A 21,744-nucleotide genomic window follows, 5' to 3' on the forward strand; every position below is an offset into this window, starting at 1 on the left:
GGCTATGGTAAAAACGAAATGAATTTTTGCATTAAGCTTTATACAAAATACTCAGATCCCAGAAACACTGTTTTCCCTTCCAACTTGAACAGGTGAGTCATTCTCTTGCATTTCACTCCTGCACAGCTTGGAGGAGGGTCTGGAAAAACTGCTTGCTCAAGGGGCAGAGGCGGTTGCCAGCAGAATTGGGAGCACGTGGAGACACCTTCTGGAGACTTCCAGAAATACAGGACGTGTTATATAGGGATATAGGGGCTGGAGGTTTGGTAGCAAGAACCAGGGACATTTGTGTTGGAGTTAATGGGATGTCCTCTGACTCAGAGGCTTGTTAAGAACTGGAGAAATAGGTATTACAGATATACTATTAGCCAAGTTCTTAGAATGATAAAACATCTACTAAAAGAATCTTCATAACTGTGTCTCTCTTGATGTATAAGCTCTTTTTGTAAAACCCCATTTCTTGGGTAATATTTTAAAATATTTTCTTTAACATTTATTTTTGAGAAGAGAGAGACAGAGCATGAGTGGGGGAGGAGATAGAAAGAGGGAGACACAGAATCTGAAACAGGCTCCGGGCTCTGAGCCGTCAGCACAGAGCCCGGTGCAGGGCTCCAACTCACGGACTGTGAGATCATGACCTGAGCTGAAGTCGGATACTTAACCGACTGAGCCACCCAGGCGCCCCTTGGGTAATATTTTTATAGCAGTAAAACACATGCTGGTGGATAAATCTTAAGTTTATATCACAACAAATTTTACAAATGAAAAACGTGTGCACACCTACCTAGACTGATCTACAGAACATTATGAACAGCTTAGAAGTGCCCCCTGGGCATACTTCCACTCTCCCTCCCTAAGGGTAATCACCACCCTGATTTCCAATATTGCAAATTACTCTTGCCTCTTTTTTTTTTTTTAATGTTTATTTATTTCTGAGAGAGAGTGCACAAGCGGGGAGGGGCAGAGAGAGAGGGGGACAGAGGATCCCATGGGGACTCTGTGCTGACAGCAGACAGCCTGATGGGGGGCTCGAACTCACAGACTATGAGATCACGACCTGAGCCAAAGTCAGACACTTAACCGACTGAACCACCCAGGCACCCCTACTCTTGGCCTCTCTTAAACTTTGTATAAACGGAACCATACAGAACATCGATATTCTGTTTGACCTGTTTTACTCAATACTATGCCTGCAAGTTTCATTTATGTTCTTGCCAAACTTCATGTTTTCATTGCTGTACAATATTCCATTATATGAATGTAGCACAATTGTATTTATCCATTTTACTGTTGGTGGACATTTGGGTCGTATCCAGTTTTGGGATATTATGAACAATGCTGCCATAGAGATATCAGTACCTGTTTTTCCTGCACACATGCCCTCATTTGTCCAGATCTGATATATAATTTTTAATGGCATTTTTTTCCTTCCTGATGTAGAAAATGTAATTTCCTGATGTAGAAAATGTGCAGTTCTCCTGAAGTAAAGGGATTGAAGTAAAGATGAAAGTAATTTGAAGAGAAGGCTAGGAAGAAAGCACTGGCATTACTTAGACTAGCTGGGTACTGATACTTTTGAATACTCATTTGCTATCATAAGTTAAAGTGGTAACAATGTAAACTATGTCATTGCTCATGACAAATTTAAAAATAATTAGGATACAGGCGCCTGGGTGGCTCAGTCGAGCATCCAACTCCTGGTTTCAGCTCAGGTCGTGATCCCAGGGTCGTGGGATGGAGCCCTACATCGGACTCTGCACTGGAGTCTGCTTGTGATTCTCTCTCCCTCTGCCCCTCTCCCCCACTCTCTCTCTGTGTCTCTCTAAACAAAAAAATAAACAAAAAGCAATTTGGGTAACTTTCCACTGCTACCTAAAATATCTCCTCCTGGAAGCTCATTTTTAATATTAGCCTTAGGAAGATAAGCTTAGAAAATGAATTAAAATTACGAAAAAATATTTCTGTCCATCAGTGGAGATGGCTAGAAGTTGGTGGCAGCACGGATTGTGGCATTTACTCCTGTAGGCTGAGAAACATCAGTGGGTCTTCTAATTGTTTTATTTTTAGTTAATCTGTTTTGCGTGTTGACCTTTGTGTTTCATGAATTTAAGCTATGAAGACTGGATGGAAGGAAATAGCACTAAATTTGGGTCCCAGGAGACAAATGTTTTGTGCTGTAAGCCTCACTCAGAATCTCTGTGGTGAAAAATATCCCTGGGGTTAAAGTTACCCAGTAGCTCTTGGTCCAACGCTGAAAATTCTGCATCTAGTCTCTAAGACTGTCACTTGGATTTGTTGAAAACTAATATTGTTTCTACTCACTTTTTAAATATAAAACTAGGGTGTGTTTATTCTAGAAAAATTGGATGGTGTGTAAAAATATAACACATAAAAATCTCATGTAATAGCGTCATCTTTTGTTAATATTTTGGAATATTTACTTTCAGTTTTTAAGTTCCCCATTTTTTTCCCATAGTTATTTTATTCAGTGCGTGTTTTTGAAATTTTCCTATGTACTGATGGTACAACTGAATAGAACCAGGGGTCCTGCAATCTCTTATAGGTTCTCCAAGACTTGAGCTTACCCAACAGGATCCAGAACAACTCCAAGACCAGAGATGCTGGGGCTTGAAAGAATGACCTCCAGGAAATGGTGCAGGAAAGAGAACATAGCAGCCTGAGACAGCTGTCCTTAGAAAGGCTTGCTGGTGGGGCACCTGGGTGGCTCAGTAGGTTAAGTGTCCAACTCTTGGTTTTGGTTCAGGTCATGATCTCATGGTTCGTTGGATTGAGCCCTGTGTCAGGCTCTGTGCTGACAGCATGGAGCCTGCTTGAGATTCTCTCTCTCCCTCTCTCACTGCCCCTCCCCTGCTTGCACACGCTCTTTCTCTCTCAAAATAAATAAATAAACTTAAAAAAAAAAAGAATGACTTACTGACAAGTTTGGCCCTTGCCCAGCAATGGAAACTTAGATTTCAGGAGTTTTCTTACCATTCTCTAACTGATAAGGATGGTTTACTGTACCCAGCCTAGACTGTTTGTGCAAACATATGTTTCTGGTGAACACCTGTTCTTCTGAGAGTCTGGAATTTTGACACGTGGTAGGTCCCTACATGGGAAGCCTCCAATAAAAACTTTGGATACTGGGTCTAGTGAGGTTCCCTGGTAGACAACACTTCGCGTAGGTTGCTACATGTGGTTGTTGGAAGAATTAAGTACATCCTATGACTCCACTTGGAGCATTATCTGGAAGCTGATTCTAGGTTCTTTGGGACTTTGCCCCAGGCATCTTTTTCCTTTGCTGATTTGGCTTTGTATCCTTTTGTTGCCATAAACTGTACCTGTGAGTATAACTACATTCTGTGAGTCCTTGTAGCAAATCACTGAACATAAAGTTGGTCTTGGGGGACCCCTGATACGGTGACCCACTGGGAACTTAAGTTACCAGATGAGTCATTACCTCTCCTTTCATGGTGAACCTTAGGATAAAGCTGAGGATATAAGTCCTTGAGTGGGTCTCCTCAAAAGCCATGCTCCAGGGGGTAGAGATTTGGGCAAGATAAACGGCTTAATGTCCTAGGTAACTTATAGCCACAGAAGGGTTGGAGAGACTGAACCTGAGGACTATTTATCTGTTCAATCCACATCCTCCTCTGCCCTGAACAATCATCTTGCTGGAGAACAGTCTCACTGGTTTAAAAAAAAAAAAAAAAAAACCGCAACTATCAGCATAGTTCAATATACCCTCAGCCCAATATAATGTCCAAACATTTAAGGAATACCAATAGCATGATAGGCATGGATTCAATAGACAGAACCGACTCACAAAAGAGAAAGAGTTAATAAACAGGAAACAGGGGAAATCTTAAAAATAAGTACAAATACGTAAGAAAATTGAGAAATTTTTATTTATACAGTTCTCCTTACTGAGAGCCCTGTACATGATAGAAGCAATGTGTTGCTTGGCTGCTGGATTATTCTCAATAAATCCTGGGGATTTTGCTTTACTCTCCAATCCCAAAATCACTTGGTCTCAAGTGCTGAGACGCTTCTCACTTAAAACTGGCACTAGTTTATGGAAGCTAAGAAGTGTCTTTAAAGACTTGGCACAGAGGGTGGTATAGAAGAGAATTATGTCACAACACAGGAAATATCTCGAAATCAGTTGTCAGACATCATTGTGCCCACAGACCCTCAGACACGGTCAGAGGGAGTTGCTTTCTGGCTGTTTCTTTCCTTGGGTCCTATTCTGCTTCCATGCTCTTAGAGACCATCCTTAGAGATCAGAGTGGCTTTTTCTAGCTCCTCTTTCCCTTGAGACCCCTGACTACAATCTCTGGGATGCCAGCAGGAAAAAAGAAGTCCCTTAACATGCAACAGACCAAGAAGCAAACCCAAACCTACCTGCACAAAGATGAGGACTCACATTACTGCATAGAACAGCTTAGTTCCATATCCTCTCAGTCATCCTTGCTGGGCTGGGCCGGGCCAGAGCTTTCCTTTTACATAATCACAGTTTCCTTTAAAGTATTTTATTTATTTATTTTTAAGTTTATTTATTTATTTTGAGAGAGACAGAGGCAGCACAAGTGGGGGAGGGGCAGAGAGCGAGGGAGAGAGAGAAGCCCAAGCAGGCTCTGCACTACCAGCACAGAGCCCTATGTGGGGCTCGAACTCATGAAACCGTGAGATCATGACCTGAGCCGAAACCAAGAGTTGGATGCTTAACTGACTGGGCCACCCAGGTACGCCTCCCTTAAAGCATTTTCACAAAAAAAAAAAATGGGGAAAAAAGCAGTTTTCCCCCAAGGCAGTTGTCTCCAGTGTCCTCAATGCAGCGGTGGCTGCAGCTTAAAAAATTCTAGTCCTAACTTTCTCCCTTTTGTTCTGCTTCACAAGGAAAGATAATTTTTGTTGTCGAGAATATTAGTCAAATACCCTCAATGTGACTGGCCTCTGAAGATTTTCCTGCCTCAGCCCTTACGTGCCAGCATCACCTCCAGGGCAGGGCACGCCCTCTGCCTCCAGCTCTGGGTGTTCTGAGAGGTACAGTCCTGAATGGATGCAAAAAGAGGAGGTGGGGCCCCATCGAGAGCAACAGGGCATAGCTCCTGGGTATTATTTTGTGCAGGACCTGCATTTCTGAGCTGGGTGCTGATAGTGGGGTGACTCGTGCTCCTTTTCTGTTCTTCCCAAGCGCCCATGTGGCTCTGTCCCAAGGGCTGGAGCCTCTTTAGTTCACTGTGTTCTCTTTGTGTCTTGGCCACAATTATGTTTCACAGGCCAGTATCCTTTGTGCTGACATATGGGTCTAGATTCCTTTTGGGTCCTGTCAAATGGTTGACAGGGTTTCTTTTTTTTCTTTTTTAATTTTTTAAAAAATGTTTTTATTTATTTTTGAGACAGGGAGAGACAGAACATGAGCAGGGGAGGGGCAGAGAGAGAGAGGGAGACACAGAATCCAAAGCAGGCTCCAGGCTCTGAGCTGTCAGCACAGAGCTGATGCGGGGCTCGAACTCACGGACTGTGAGATCATGACCTGGGCTGAAGTTGGACGCTTGACCGACTGAGCCACCCAGGTGCCCCCAGTTGACAGGGTTTCTAATGCTGTTGAAACTTTTGTATTTTAAGAAGCTTATATGGATATCTTAGTGGGAAGTTGTAAGAAACTATTGGAGATTATTACCCTGATGCAGCAGTAACCTGGAAATTATAGGTTGGGAGATTTGATTAACGAGGGAAGTGGAGGAGAGATTGAGCTGAGTACGGCCCCTGAGGCATGGATGGGGTAAGTTGCAGTTGTTGGAAGCTGTCCTACTTTGGATCCTGTATTCCTGGTGAGGAGGGCTGAACAGGAGAGGAAAGTGAGAGGTTACCAGAGCGATACCTTGTTTGCTTTGGAATTTTGCCAGGTGTTGGCTTTGGTCTCAATCCTTGTGGATACTAGATTGGAAATAAAGTCTAAAGAAGAGAACCTTTTTACACCAGCTTGGTGATCCTCTGAGAGGGCCAAGGCCAAGGGCCAGGGTCCAGGGAGACCAGATTTCTATCAGAATTTCTCCAGGTCCTGGACATAAACCTTTTTAAAAGAATTAAATTTTGTTTTATTGTGGTAAGGACATTCAGTGTGAGATCTATTCTGTTGACAAATTAAGTGTATAACACAGTATTGTTAACTATAAGTACAGTGTTACATAGCAGATCGCTAGAATTCATTCATGTCGCTTAACTGAGACTTTATGTCCACTGATTTGCAGCTCCCCATTCCCCTATGCCCTGGCCTCTGGCAACCGCCATTCTGCTCCTTGACTCTGTATTTTAGCATCCCCGTATTCATTGCAGCATTATTCATAATAGCTAAGATATGGAAACAACCTAAATGTCCATTTGCTGATGAATGGATAAAGAAAATATGGCGTACACACACAATGGAGTATTGTTTGACCTTAAAAGAAGCACATTTTGAATTTTTTTTATATTTATTTATTTTTGAGAGACAGAGTGAGACAAAGTGAGACAGGGGGAGGGGCAGAGAGAGAGGGAGACACAGGATTGGAAACAGGCTCCAGGCACTGAGCTGTCAGCACAGAGCCCGACACGGGGCTCGAACCCACAGACTGTGAGATCATGACCTGAGCCAAAGTCAGACGCTCAACTGACTGAGCCACCCAGGCGCCCCAAAAGAAGCACACTTTGTAATGTGAGGCAACATGGATGAACTTTGGGTACATTATGCTGAATGAAATATGCCAGTCTCAGAAGAGACAACGCTACATGGTTCACTTACATCAGTACCTAAAATAGTGAAATATTTGGACAGAAACCGCTTTAATCTATTCCAGGAAAAGAAGACCTAAGTCCCTCTAATCCTCCACCAGTGTCTGATTCCAATTGCCAACACTTCCTCCACGCCTTGTTGTGCCATTCTCATGAATGGAGGGAGCTGAGAAGCCTGACCAAGATCAAGCGTTACAGGAGTGTCCATAGGTTGTTGTGGCTGATTCACGCAGATAAAGAATAGCATATTCAGTTGTTTCCTACTGCAAGGATGCTAAAGAAGGCACGGTCCCTGTCCTCAAAGAATTCATTCACATAAAGTATTTTTCCAACAAACTAAAAACTTGAAAACTCTTTAAAATCTACTTTTGAGGATCCACAAAACACATGTAATTTTAAAACTGGAGTTGTAATTTGTTAGGCCACACCCTGAGCAGAACAACTGTATGCAAGGGAGGAAGCTGGGCATCCCACTGGGGGTACATATAGATTAGTGCTTCTTTCCTATTCAGAAAGTGGAACAGATGGGTAGGAGTGAAGGCCCCAGAACTGACATGTGGGGGTTTCCTTCCAAGCCCAGCTCTATCACTTACCAGCTGTGCGACCTTGGGCAAATGACACAAACTGTATTTGCTTTAATTTCATCACTTTTATTTAAAATTTTTTTTAAACATGTATTTATTATTGAGAGACAGAGAGAGACAGAGCATGAGCATGGGAGGGGCAAAGGGAGAGGGAGACACAGAATCCAAAGCAGGCTCCAGGCTCCGAGCTGTCAGCACAGAGCCTGATGGGGGGCTCGAACTCACAAACCGTGAGATCATGACCTGAGCTGAAGTCGGACGCTTAGCCGACTGAGCCACCCAGGCGCCCCAGGTTTCCTCATTTTTAAAATGGGGATTAGGGGCGCCTGGGTGGCGCAGTCGGTTATGCGTCCGACTTCAGCCAGGTCACGATCTCGCGGTCCGTGAGTTCGAGCCCCGCGTCGGGCTCTGGGCTGATGGCTCAGAGCCTGGAGCCTGCTTCCGGTTCTGTGTCTCCCTCTCTCTCTGCCCCTCCCCCGTTCATGCTCTGTCTCTTTCTGTCCCAAAAAAATAAATAAAAACGTTGAAAAAAAAATTTTTTTAAATGGGGATTAACAGTAATGCCAACCTCATAGGTTTGTTCTATAGATTAAGTGAGCTAGTAGCTGTCAAGTGTTTAGAATAGTGCTCAGTACCCTGTGAGCACAGTAACTTGCCCTAAGACAATGTTACTTGCCCTAAGACACATGGGTGTGAACAATATTCAAAGAATGAAAATCTTGTGAAGTTATTCAAGGCCAAAATCCCTTGCAAATTTTTTTCCCCTTCCCCATCCACGTTATAAACCTAAGAGCAATGCATATTTAATTATATACTGACCATTCTGCGTTGCCAGGATGGACAAGAGCTTAACCAAGAGGAATTCCAAGGAAGTGCTACATTAGGCCATATATATTATTTTTTCACTTAATCCTTACAAGCACCCTTTCGTGTAGGTATTATCTTCGGTGTATGACAAACTAAGGCTTATTGAGGTTCATTACCTTGTCTAAGTTCATATGTGATAAAGAGGTTGATGTATGCTGGGAACCTGATTTTTGTGACTCATGACTCTGGTGAGACAGATTTTCAGATCAGCAAGACCCAAAGAATGATTAAAAAATTTTTTTTATCAACTATGTGGATCTTTATGTCGTGAGAAAAAATTCCCAGTTCAGTTTTGAGTAACTTAGAGGCAGGGACTTCTTGTGTTCATTGCTCAGAAAAGATGTAGAAGGTAAAATTGGCTCTGGCCCCAGATTCAACCGAGTTGTGGAAGCTCTGTTGTTTTTTGAGCTAAATCAGTTGAGCATTTAGTATTCTGAGACATAACATCAATACTGAAGAGAATGTCCCCCTTCCCTGTTTATTCTCTGCAGAGATTGAAATTGAGCCACCTTGCTTCCTGCCATTTCTAAAACACTTGTTTTTGTAAACAAACAAACAACAAAAAAACCACTGCACTATTTAAAGGCACAGATGTAAACAGCATTCATTCACTCAAATCACTGCATAGATATAACCTGCCACTTTCATTTGCTCTTTTTGCTGCTAGCACCCATCCCCACTTTTCTAGAAACAGCACTCAGATTGAATGCCGTGGTTTGAGTTCTAAGTCATGATGTCCTGCCATCCCTCAGCCAAGCGTCAGACACAGGACCCAAGCAAAATCACACTTTTTGGAATCAAATCTTGAGCAGAGAGAAAAAGATGGGAAAGAGCAGGAGCATTTGAGCAGCATTTGTGGAGCCTGGAGAAGGCCAATGGCTCATCAGTTTCTGCTCAATATTTAGAGCTGCTCTGGTTCCCATCTTTCCGAGCTACCATTCTAATATCTTCTGTCCATGCCTTTAGGTCAGCCCAAGTTCCAGTTTTTGTAACCAGACTCTTACCTGCTGTCTCTGGCCTGCGGGAGCCTCCCTGGTTTGGCCCTGCCCACCTCCTGGCCTCACCTGGCGCTGCTTTCCATCTCACTGCAGGTCAGCTGTACTGCATTGCTTTCTAGCTCCTTGGACCCAAGGCCCTTTGCCATTGCCCATGGCTCTGCAGCCCAAATACCATCTCCTCAGACAAGTACTGACCACTCCAAAACTTTCTATCTCATGAGCCGGTTCAATTTCTGGTCTCAGTATTTAAAATTATCTCGAGCTTGGGCACCTGGCTGGCTCAGTCAGTTAAGCGTCTGACTTCGGCCTAGGTCATGATCTCATGATTCATGAGTTCGAGCCCCACCTCAGGCTCTGTGCTGACAGCTCAAGGCCTGGAGCCTGCTTTGGATTCTGTGTCTTCTTCTCTCTCCATCTCTCCCCTGCTCATGATCTGTCTGTCAAAAATAAATAAATGTTAAAAAAAATAAAATTATCTTGAGATTTATTTATTTACTTATTATTATTTGCATTTCCCAATTAGAATATTGGGTAAGAATATGGAGACTTTGTCTATTTTGTTCACCGGTATACCTAGTATTTAACAGTGTTTAGTGCTTAATAGATCCTCATTAAATATTTATTGAATGAATGAGTGTGTTGTATGTGGTGCACCCTAGGCAGAGCAATCACAGTGTCCTATAATCAACCAAGTGGTTAAGAGCACAGGCCCTGGAGTCAGGCTGTTTGAATTGTAATCTTGACTCTGCAAAAATTCTAAATGAAGTACTAGCAAATCGAATCCAACAATACATTAAAATAATTATTTACTACAATCAAGTGGGATTTATTCCTGGGCTGTGGGGATGGTTCAATATCTGCAAATCAATCAATGTGATACATCACATTAATTAAAAAAAAAGGGCAAGAACCACATGATCCTGTCAATAGATGAAGAAAAAGCATTTGACAAAATACAGCATCTTTTCTTGATGAAAACCCTCAATAAAGTATGGATAGAAGGAACATTCCTCAACATCTTAAAAGCCATATATGAAAGACCCACAGCTAATATCCTAAATGGGGAAAAACTGAGAACTTTCCCTCTAAGGTCAGGAACTTGACAGGGATGTCCACTCTCACCAGTCATTCAACAGAGTACCAGAAATCCTAGCCTCAGCAATCAGACAACAAAAGGAAATAAAAGGAATAAGAACAGGCAAGGAAGAAGTCAAACTTTCATTCTTCGTAGACAACATGATAACCTACATGGAAAACCTGAAAGATTCTACCAAAAAACAGCTAGAACTGATACATGAATTCAGCAAAGTTGCAGAATATAAAATCAACACAGAGAAATTGGTTGCATTTCTATACACCAATAATGCAGCAGCAGAAAGAGAAATCAAGGAATCAATTCCATTTACAATTGTACCAAAAGATACTTAGGAATACCTAGGAATAAACCTAACCAAAGAGGTAAAAGATCTGTATTCTGAAAACTATAGAAAACATGTGAAAGAAATTGAAGAGGACACAAATAAATGGAAAAACATTCCATGTTCATGGATTGGAAGAATATTGTCAAAATGTCTATACTACCCAAAGCAATCTACACATTCAACGCAATCCCTACCAAAATAACACCAACATCTTTCACAGAGCTAGATTAAACAATTCTAAAATTTGTATGAAACTGGAAAAGACCTGAATAGCCAGGGTAATGTTGAAAAAGAAAACCAAAGCTGGAGGCATACAGTTATGAACTTCAAGCTGTATTTACAAAGCGGTAATCATCAAGACAGTATGGTACTGGTACAAAAACAGACACATAGATCAATGGAACATAATACAGAATCCAGAAATGAACTCACAAACGTATGGCCAACTAGTCTTTGACAAAGCAGGAAAAAGTATCCAATGGAAAAAAGACAGTCTCTTCAGCAAATGGTGTTGGAAAAACTGGAAAGCAAGATGCAGAAGAATGAAACTGGGCCATTTTCTTACACCATACACAAAAACAAACTCAAAATGGATGAAAGACCTAAATGTAAGACAGGAAACCATCAAAATCTTAGAGGAGAAAGCAGGCAACAACCTCTTTGACCTAGGCTGCAGCAACTTCTTACTGGACATGTCTCTGGAGGCAAGCGAAACAAGAGCAAAAATGAACTATTGGGACCTCATCAAGATAAAAAAGTTTCTGCACAGTGAGGGAAACAATCAACAAAACTAAAAGGCAACCAACAGAATGGGATAAGTTATTTGCAAATGACATATCAGATAAAGGGTTAGTATCCAAAATTTATAAAGAACTTACCAAACCCAACACCCAAAACACAATCCAGTAAAGAAATCGGCAAAAGGAATGAACAGACACTTTTCCAAAGACATCCAGATGGCTAACAGACACATGAAAAGATGCTCAACATCATTCACCTTTAGGAAAATGCAAATCAAAACCACAATGAGATACCACCTCACACCATCAGAATTGCTAAACAATTCAGGAAACAATGGATACTGGCGAAGACTCAGAGAATGGAGAACACTTTTGCACTGTTGGTGGGAATGCAAACTGGTGTAGCCACTGTGGAAAACAGTATAGAGTTTCCTCAAAATGTTAAAAATAGAGTTACCCTATGACCCAGCAATCGCACTACTAGGTATTTATCCAAAGGATGCAGAAATGTGGATCCAAAGGGGCACATGCACACCAATATTTATAGCAGCACTATCAACAATAGCCAAGTTATGGAAAGAGCCCAAATGTTCATCAACTGATGAATGGATAAAGAAGATGTGGCATAAAAATACAATGGAATATTACTTGACGATCAAAAAGAATGGAATCTTGCCATTTGCAACAACGTGATGGAACTAGAGTGTATTATGCTAAGCAAAATAAGTCAGTTGGAGAAAGACAAATATATGATTTTACGCATATGTGGAATTTAAGAAACAAAACAGATGAACATAGGGGAAGGGAAGGAAAAACAAGATAAAACCAGAGAGGGAGGCAAACGATAAGAGACTCTTAAATACAGAAAACAAACTGAGGGGTGATGGTGGGGTATTGGGTGGGGGGGATGGGCTAAATGGGTGATGTGCATTAAGGAGGGTATTTGTTGGGATGAGCACTGGGTGTTATATATTTGTGATAAATCACTAAATTCTATTCCTGAAGCCCTTATTACACTACATGTTAACTAACTTGGATTTAAATAAAGTAAAAAATAAATTAAAAAAATATTAAAAGAAATTAACAGATTTTATAGGCTAAAATAAAGATTATACAAGCTGTTGTTAGTGGGGGAGAAAAACAGAATCCTTGACTCTAACATTTGGCTGCTGGGTGACATTAGGCAAGTTACTTAAGCTCTCGGTGCTTCAATTTTTATCATTTCTAAATGTTAATAATAAAAATGTATAAGTAAGATGAAAATTAAGTAAGCCTCTTGTACATTGCATGGAAAACAAGGTGATTCAATATATGACCACTAATATTATTGGCGTATTTCTCAATTGTAACAAGCTTTTGTCAGAGATTGTAAGATGTACCACGGACTTCACATTAACTCTTTTGGAGAAAACCACAACCAAATATAATGTTAAATGCACCCAATTTTAAAAAACCTAATTTACAACATCATAGATTTAGCTCTACAAATACATGCTGCCTTCCTTTTCAGGATGACAATCACAATTGGGTCTAACATGCCTATCAAGTATGGCCATTGGCTGTTACATGTAATGTAATGGTAACCCCTGCTGGTGATCTGGACCTTGTTAGCATCTTTGTGATATAGCAGAATAATTTAATCACATGTCAAAGAATATTGTGGGTTATGTGGGGTTTCATTAGTTTCTTTGCATTTCCTTTTTGGCTACCTTGTGTTGTTGCGGATAATTACATTACAAGTAAGTTTAAGTAAAGAACTTTTCTGGGAAGCACTGGAAGCTTTTGATAGATTTGGGCATCTGAATGATAGTTTTTGACACATCAGTTGGTCTTAACAATTGAAAATCTTATAATCTGTTCTCAGAATTTTGGCAATTTTTACTGCTTTCAATCACAGCATCCAATGTATGGTTAATTTTGTGCATACACAAAATTTTGTTCTATGTTGCATTATTAGTGGAATCTTTAAAAAGGCCTTTTAAGTGATAATTGTAATGTGGATTTAAATTTGCCAGCTATCTGTACACGTGAGACTAATATAAGACTGTATGTTGACTGTAGTGGAATTAAAATTTAAAAATAATAAAAATAGATAAATGAATAAATTCACCAGCTATCAGTGCAAATAACTCGACAGAAGTAACAGGTGACGAACTGACCCACATCATGTGAATTTCCTAACCGCAGAGGGGGTGAAAATTGTGAGTGGATGCCATCCACTCATTCTCTGCCTTCACAAACCTGACTGCACATTAGAATCATCTGGGCAACTTAAAAGATTCCCACATCCTCAGGCCGAATCCCAAACCAAGTAGTCTGATATCACTCCTTTTAGAGTTCTTCAGATGATTTCAATGTGCAGTGGAGATTGAGGACCACCCCTGTACCAGTGGCTGGTGACCGTCTTTTGACACATGTGTGATGTATCTTCACCGCAGAGATGTTAAAGTGTGAAAATTAATTAAGAAAAACAAGAGATCTAAGAAAACAGGGTATTATTATTGTTATTGTTAGCCCAGCCCCAGGAATATTCAGACCATGAAAAATAATGTATTGGCTCAGACCCATTTTGTGGAAAAACCGATGTTCCTTTGTTGTCCTTTATTGCACATTTGATAGTTCCTACTAGGAATGTGTCTGAGTGATTGCCTTTCCTTTAGTTACTATCAAAGACCTGACAAGAGGCTTAAAGACAAAGCCTGACACTCAAGCCCTCTAAAGAAAAAAAAAAAAAAAAAAGGAGGTGTAGAATGCATCTAATGCTCCTTGTCAATGAGCATTAGATGCACCTGTATCCTGTTCTCTCTTGTCCCCTTTGAGTTCGTTTCGGCATCCCAAATGCTCCGGGACTGGACCTCAGTGCTTCCTCTGATCCAGTGGTCTCCTCTCTCTACCCATCCCCAAGGCATGGAGAATGGATCTCAGGTTCTTTTAACATCAGGAAAAAGTGTCCCTCCAAGTTGGATGATGGCCGAGCAGCTTACAGTACGTGTAATTGCAGGTGTTAACTGCACTACGTTTCTAGGATGGACTGACTTCTTCCCAATGGATATTTGCAGTTTTCTCCCACAGGTCTATCAGGTCTGAGCATATCACTATACCTAGGCATTAACGTGTGCATATTTGCAGAGCCTATTGTATTGCCAGCGACGAAACTAACCTCAGGAGAAGCTGCAATTAACCTTCACCTGCTCATCATTTTAAGTCTGCCAACCGAGAAGACGGGGGACTTATTTCTTCACATCTGACAGCCACACGGCCCACCAGACAATTAGGAAAATATATTGAGTGGAGCGGTCTTTTCACAGATCACATGTGGAAATCAGCATTACAGAAGGAAGTGTTAGGATCCTCATTTACCACAGGCGACGTGCTCATTATAAACTCATTAACTACTAGGTTGAAAATACAGTCCAGAAACAGAGTGCAGAGTAGTTCATATTTAATACTTTCATATTTCCTTAAAAGTAGTTTGTTAAATGGTGGCATAGCAATAAATCAATACAGTCAATAAGTCTGTAGTCCTCGAAGTAGGTTTAGACAGGAGAAAGATGGGCCTAGTTAATTAAAGAAGGAAACAGATGGGTATGACATATAGGCAGGGATAACAAAGGAGGGTTCAAAATGTAAAATATAAGTTGTGGAGGAGTTTTAGAAAATGGATAAGCTTACTGCATAAAGTAATTTACAGTGACATAAACCTCCTTGAGAAAGATCAGATGAGTATTTGTAATCTCTTCTGGCTTAGCAAAGTTTTAAATATTTTATGTTTAATATCTTAATATCTGGGTTTTGATGTGATTAAGAATATAGCTTTGCTTTCCAAATAGCTGACCAACTTTCAAATATTTTTCATCACTTTTGAGTAATTTTCATTCCCTCTTTTGTGATTCTCTGTTCAACATCTATTGAAATCTCTGTTTCTGAGTTGTAGTTGATTTGAGTAATAGTCGGCCCTTTTGATTATTGTGGTTTTGAAGTCGATTTTAACGTGTCATGTGAATCACCTTACTGCTTTTGCTCAGAATGTCCTTGCCTACAGTCTTCCATTAATTTAACAAAAGAACTATTTTGTCAAGCTCCAGAGATAGGCATTGTCTCCCAAGAAGACGATTACATGAATCATTGTTGATATTCAGTTGGGATCTTAGGAATAAAAAAGGGAGGGGATGGGATAGTGGCATCATGAACAGATTGCACACAAATGAATAATACCTACCACTTCATAGCACTCATCGCGGGCTAAGTGCTGCTTAGAGTGATTTGCACATATTGTTTGATTTAACCCTCAAAACTATTCTATTGGTATCTCTAGACTATAGAAACTATGGTTGAGTTTCCATCGTGTGCTCCAGGGCACACGGCTGGCATACCTTGGAGCCAGGGCCCAAATTCAGACAGTCACCGCCAGATGCTGCTCTTGGTCACTATACTTTTTTCCTCTCAGGGTCGTCTGATAATGCAGAGTGTAGAGGTTACTTAATGATTAATACTCACATTTCACATGCCTTTCATCTCGATTGCACGAGGCACTTTTACATGCATGATCTCACTTTGTGCCCCTTCCTTTGTGCAGAACGTATAGAAATGCATGGTTGGACATACTGTCCTTACTAGAGCATTTTAGCCAGGGTTGAAAACCACTGGTTTATACTTTCATGAAGTTTCTCTTATCAAGGTGGTTTTTTTAAGCTTTATGCTTTCGTTTATTGTACACGTTACAAATTGTGGCTATACATCACAAGATGGTTTGTAAGTTGTTAGCAGGTAATTAAAATTTAATATTCAACCATGCTTATTGATGGCATTATAATTTATTATACTCATCATTAGAGAGTTTCAGGAAAAAATATTGGAGAAAAAAGGGCAAGAATTACCAACCAAAATATTAACTCTTTCAGATTTCATGGTGAACGTTTATTTTTACCTGGTGCGAGAAGGAAGACAAATGTGAGCAAGATTCATGACCACTGGGGGTATGTTAGAGCTATTTCTAATTGCTTCCTTAATGGCAGTCAGGGTTTTACTCTCCCCACCATCATGGCCCTCAAGAAAGGGGCAAGTTAAAGTCCATGTTAGAGAGGTTGAGAGTGAAATGGAGAGGCAATCTTCACCAGATGGGGAGAGGAAGCAAATCAAAGCCCTTCCACCAACCAAGGGAATATGGAGGGGAAGGAAAGCAAAGGAAGGGAAGGAGAAAGTAGGGTCAGGAAGTCTGTTCCTACGTCCTCAACACCCCTTCTTCTGTCTTGGGCTTTATCTCAGAGGACAGGCTGGGGGAAATAGGAACAGACTTGGGTGTAGCTGGAGGGAGGGGATAAGGAGAGTCCTGGTCATGTCCAACACGGCCCTTCAGCCTTTCAAGTGTACAGCTCAGTGATTTGTGGTACAATCACCAGGTTATGTCACCGCTAATTCTGTGACATTTAATCTGTACCTGAAGTTTTTCTTAGTGCAGTTGTGGCACCGTGGAGCAGACAATACATCCGAAAACTAGGCTGATCTTTCTGTGTGTATTTAATTAGGTGCCTCCACCTTACAGTCTTATTCAATCCCGCAAATTCTGTGTGTGTCCGAAACCCTGGCTCTTTGGATAAAAGACAAGGTTTAGGAAGCCTCAGTTACCTGTGATGTCTTATGTCAGACCCAATTTTCCATAAACGCCAGTATCTGTGGAAGTACCTGGGACATACATTTGAAAAACAGATGTGGGTATCGTTAGCATGTTCACAGTAATCATAAGGTAGTGTGATCTGAGAACCTCCTTAACTGCTATAGTTCCCTTGATTCATGATCAAAAATCCTGATTCAGCAGAAAGCCCTCCTTTCTTATCAGTGAGTTGAATAGATGAGCAAAAGATTAATGCACCCATTAAAGGCAGAAAAAAGGGATTTCACTTCCAGAAAATAGGATGAGATCTTTGCAAATCACTTCATCATCCTACGAGGCAATGCCAGGAATCAGAAGTTCCATTAACCTTAGTGCCATGAGAAGACTAGAAAGTGGCTAATGCGTTGCCTTAGGTAGAGAATAGAAGGAAAGAAAACCACGAAAGCAATGGGACCCATAGAAGAAGAAGGAAGTTTCAGGGTATGGGGCGAGGATGTGGGGAGACCTGGGTGAACACAGAGCAGGAGCTGTTCCAACTGCCTAGTGTGCTGCTTTGAGATGAAAACCAAGGTCAGCCGCTTGGAGGTGATGTTTTCCTTTAAACAAAACTAAACAAAACTAAACAAAATTAAACTAAACTAAACAGGGGCCATGGGTGGCTCAGTCGGTTGAGCATTCGACTTCAGCTCAGGTCATGGTCTCGTGGTTTGTGGGTTTGAGCTGTGCTGACAGGTCAGAGTCTGGAGCCTGCTTCGTTCGGATTCTGTGCCCCTCTCTCTCTCTCTTTCTCTCTCTCTCTCTCTCAAAAATAAATATTAAAAAACAGTTCCTCTTTAAAAAAATTTTTAATGTTTATTTTTGAGAGAGAGAGAGAGAGAGAGATCGTGAGCATGAGTGGGGGAGGGGTAGAGAGAGAGGGAGACACAGATTCCAAAGCAGGCTCCAAGCTCAGAGCTGTCAGCACAGAGCCCGACGTGGGGCTCGAATTCACACAAGGTGAGATCATGACATGAGCCAAAGTCAGACGTTTAACCGACTACGCCACCAGGCATCCCCCCCCCCCCCCCCGAAAAAACAGTTCATTAAAAAAAATTTTTTTTTTCAACGTTTATTTATTTTTGGGACAGAGAGAGACAGAGCATGAACGGGGGAGGGGCAGAGACAGAGGGAGACACAGAATCGGAAACAGGCTCCAGGCTCTGAGCCATCAGCCCAGAGCCCGACGCGGGGCTCGAACTCACGGACCGCGAGATCGTGACCTGGCTGAAGTCGGACGCCTAACCGATTGCGCCACCCAGGCGCCCTGTCATTACCCTTTTAAAATGAACTGTTTTACCCTTTTAAAATGAACTGTTTTGGGGCGCCTGGGTGGCGCAGTCGGTTAGGCGTCCGACTTCAGCCAGGTCACGATCTCGCGGTCCGTGAGTTCGAGCCCCGCGTCGGGCTCTGGGCTGATGGCTCAGAGCCTGGAGCCTGTTTCCGATTTTGTGTCTCCCTCTGTCTCTGCCCCTCCCCCGTTCATGCTCTGTCTCTCTCTGTCCCAAAAATAAATAAACGTTGAAAAAAAAAATTAAAAGGGTAATGACAATAATACTGTTGTGATTATTTAAAAACAACTGTATGGTTCAGCCAGTCAAAGCAATGTTGGAGACACCGGTTTGAAAAAGTCAGTGACACTGTATTTTGCAATACACGTTTATGGCCTTTCTCAGGAGCAGGCTTGTAAAAGTAAGTCCCTGATATTTGGAGGCAGACCCAAACAGCATCTAAATTCCAAATGTTTCACACCAAATTAAGATTCAGGAGGTGGGTATCACCAGGAGACAGTGCCAGGGCTCCCAAGGAAATCAGATGAAGAGCAAATATTTTCAAGAGCTCGGGGGACTTTGTAATTACACTCGGCTGGAGAAATATCGTTCCAACAAAGGTGAATTGTCATCCCAACTAGGTAAAAACCACGATATTCTGAAGAGACATGTGATCTTCCCTCATAAAAATCTTTTATTGGCACACCAGAAATATCCATTTTTTTCTAGTACAGTAGCTGTATGCATCTACAATGGCCATTCTGTGTAAACTACGTGTTACAAGTCACTAGAAATCTAATTAGCAAGATGAATTTAATAAAGAACAAGAGTAATTATGAGTCTACAGCGGCCCAGCCTTCGAGTCTCCTTGGAGAGTAAATCAAATATCAAACTAGTGTTGCCCTGCAACAGAGTTTTTCTGTAGCCAAGAAACCAAGACGGACGTAAACAGGATAGCACCCATTCAATAAATTAGGTACGCTTAACTAGAAAAACACTGTAACTGATAGAAATGACCTAAATAAAGCACGAAAGGAAATCATCAGCTATTTACATATATTATTTTTTGCCAAAACTTTAGTTTGTTAGCCTTCCCACCTTACCTCTTCTATTTGTTATTCTTGTTTTTTCATGGTGAATTTCTTGGCTCACTGGCAAATGCTTAGGCAACTGATCAGGACCTCTTTCCCTGTTCTCCGTTTTCTAAAACTTCATGTCAGACTAAAGAATCTGAAAGGTAACCTGTGCGAGTCTATCTCTCTAGAGAAGTAACGAGAATTATTGTTCTGCTCTCAGTCACAGCCATGATGCACAATCGCATTTTTCTTCCACACATTGTTTGAACTACTCCAGAGAGCTGGGTTGTGCATGGCAGCAGAGTGGACGGATTGGTCATTTGTGACAGGCACAGGTACACATGGAGACAAGCGTGTTGATCCTGAGAATGGGGGTGCTGTGGACTGCAACTTCAGATCCCCCATTACTGAAAATGGGGTCTCTCTCTGGTTGCTTTTGTTTCACATTTATTTTTAAGGCTTAGTGTCATTGCAGCATTAACAAATAAGAATGCTGACATCATTTCTGTCAAAGAAGGGCTCTGTGATGAATGGCAGCAGGTACCATAATTAAAATAGCGTTGTTGAAAAGGCATCGAGTTGGTATGTTTCTGCCGCTATGGCCAGAATGTGTAGATTTTTAGCATCGCTCTTGGGGATCTGAGAGATCTTGCCAATGAGCCTCTTTGGCCCTTGTTTATTTCCTTTCTAGTACTTATAACAATTTTGTAATTGTTTTATTTTCAGTTTGCTTTCCTATGAGAATATAAGCCCCAGAAGGGCAGTAACCACACCTGTGTATTCACCACTGTGTCTCCAGTGTCTAGAACAGTGCCTGGTCCATAGTAGGTTCTCAATTAAAAACTTGTATTAAATAAATGAACCAAATCATAAATCTCCTGGTCTGCCTGTGTCTAGAGACTTTCTAGTTTGACTCGATGACCAGGGTTTCTGGCCTATCCTAATCATCTTACGTGCTGTGAACCTCTGTGTAGCCCTATGGCTAATATTTTTGTGCTTCGATGGATAGTATAACCTCTCAATGCTGCATTTGTTCTGCCCATCTCTCAAAGACTAGCTATGCAGGGCTAACTCTGCATGAGAGATAACAGGGCAAGAACCTTGTAGGAGGTAAACTGCAAGCTCCAAATTCAACTCATTCTTCCCCGCCTCTCTTTACAACCTCTTTGTCAGAAAGCTTAAGAAAAAGGTCATCAGGAGAATATTCTCTCGGTGGTACCAGTTCAGTAAGTCACCAATAACATGATCAGAAAAGAAACAAAATAGAACTCACCTACATTAAAAGAAACTTAAGTTAAATGAAAGCAAAATCTGGGAGTGGAAACTAAGTGACACGGTGGGCTGTCTAGGTCCTTTGTTGCTGGACGCGGAAGTGACGGCAGGCATCAGAGCAGGAGGGGGGTTGGAAAAGAAGGGGTGGAGCTGTGGGGTGTGAAGACACGGGGGTCCAGCTTTTCTGTCCTCCTCCCCCTCTGCTACCGGAGTGCTCCCTCTGCATGCTGGCTGAGCTCTTGCTGTCGCTCTCTCAGGCAGAGGTGAGGACGGCCCGGCCCGTCGTCCTTAGGCTATTGATGCTCTGCTGGAGTAGAAGTCGGGGACTGGGAGCCCGGTGTGAAGCGTGACCTGGGGGACGAGACTGTGAGTCCTGGAGGCACCGCGGGAACCCTCCCGGCATGCCCCTCCCCAGGGCACAGGGCATGTGTTCCTAATTCAACAGGGGCCCCGTTGGCTTCCTTTAACGTCTATTCTAGTAGACGTTAAAGAGAATTCTAGTAGAATTCTGCCTGTGCGAGGAGCCTGGCCACCATGGTGGGCTCCCAAATCCTGGAGACACTTGATAATATGGTTCTCATCCATCTGCCTCTTTTAAGGATCCTGGGAAGACCGTGTTCCTTATGACCGAAGACACAGGCATTGATCTGCAGGTAGCAAAGCCTGTTGGCGAGGACGCAGTGACACTGCCAAGTCCATGGATAGAGAACAGGTGAGCAGACAACCCTTCCCTTACCACTTGTCCACTAGTCACTCCCAGGAGGATAAGCCTTTCGTATGGGGAACGAACAGGTGATTGCCAGGTAAGAAGAAACATGGGCACTTATACGGTTTCCCTGCTTCCGTGCAGCCTTGCACTTCAGTGGGAAGCTGCACGGATGAGGCTGGAACTGTTCCATGCGGGGCTGTCATCCCTCCCCTTCTCGTCCCTGTCTCCCCCAGCCCAAGAGTCTTTCTCCAGATACTCAGAACATCCCGGAAACCGCTGAAGAGCATTGAGTGCCATACTCCTGGGAAGGGGAAACAGCTGAAAATGTGGAAAACTTCGAAGGAGGTTTTTCTAAGACTCACTTCTAGGGCAATTTATGGTT

At 42.0% G+C, this 21,744-nt stretch overlaps 1 protein-coding gene across 9 annotated transcripts in view; it reads right to left on the minus strand.

Annotated features, from left to right (window-relative positions):
• Positions 1-18,976: 18,976 nt before the first annotated feature.
• Positions 18,977-21,744, minus strand: part of TRIM9 (tripartite motif containing 9) — a 112,520-nt gene continuing 109,752 nt past the window's right edge. For all 9 annotated transcript variants that reach the window (XM_043556136.1, XM_043556130.1, XM_043556134.1 and 6 more), the window contains one exon: positions 18,977-21,004. In XM_043556136.1, the coding sequence (XP_043412071.1) occupies positions 20,942-21,004 (63 nt within the window). In that variant the 3' untranslated portion in view covers positions 18,977-20,941. The remainder of the gene's footprint in view (positions 21,005-21,744) is intronic.

This window comes from Prionailurus bengalensis, chromosome B3 (assembly GCF_016509475.1).
Source record: "Prionailurus bengalensis isolate Pbe53 chromosome B3, Fcat_Pben_1.1_paternal_pri, whole genome shotgun sequence".
In the NCBI taxonomy this organism is placed as follows: Eukaryota; Metazoa; Chordata; class Mammalia; order Carnivora; family Felidae; genus Prionailurus; species Prionailurus bengalensis.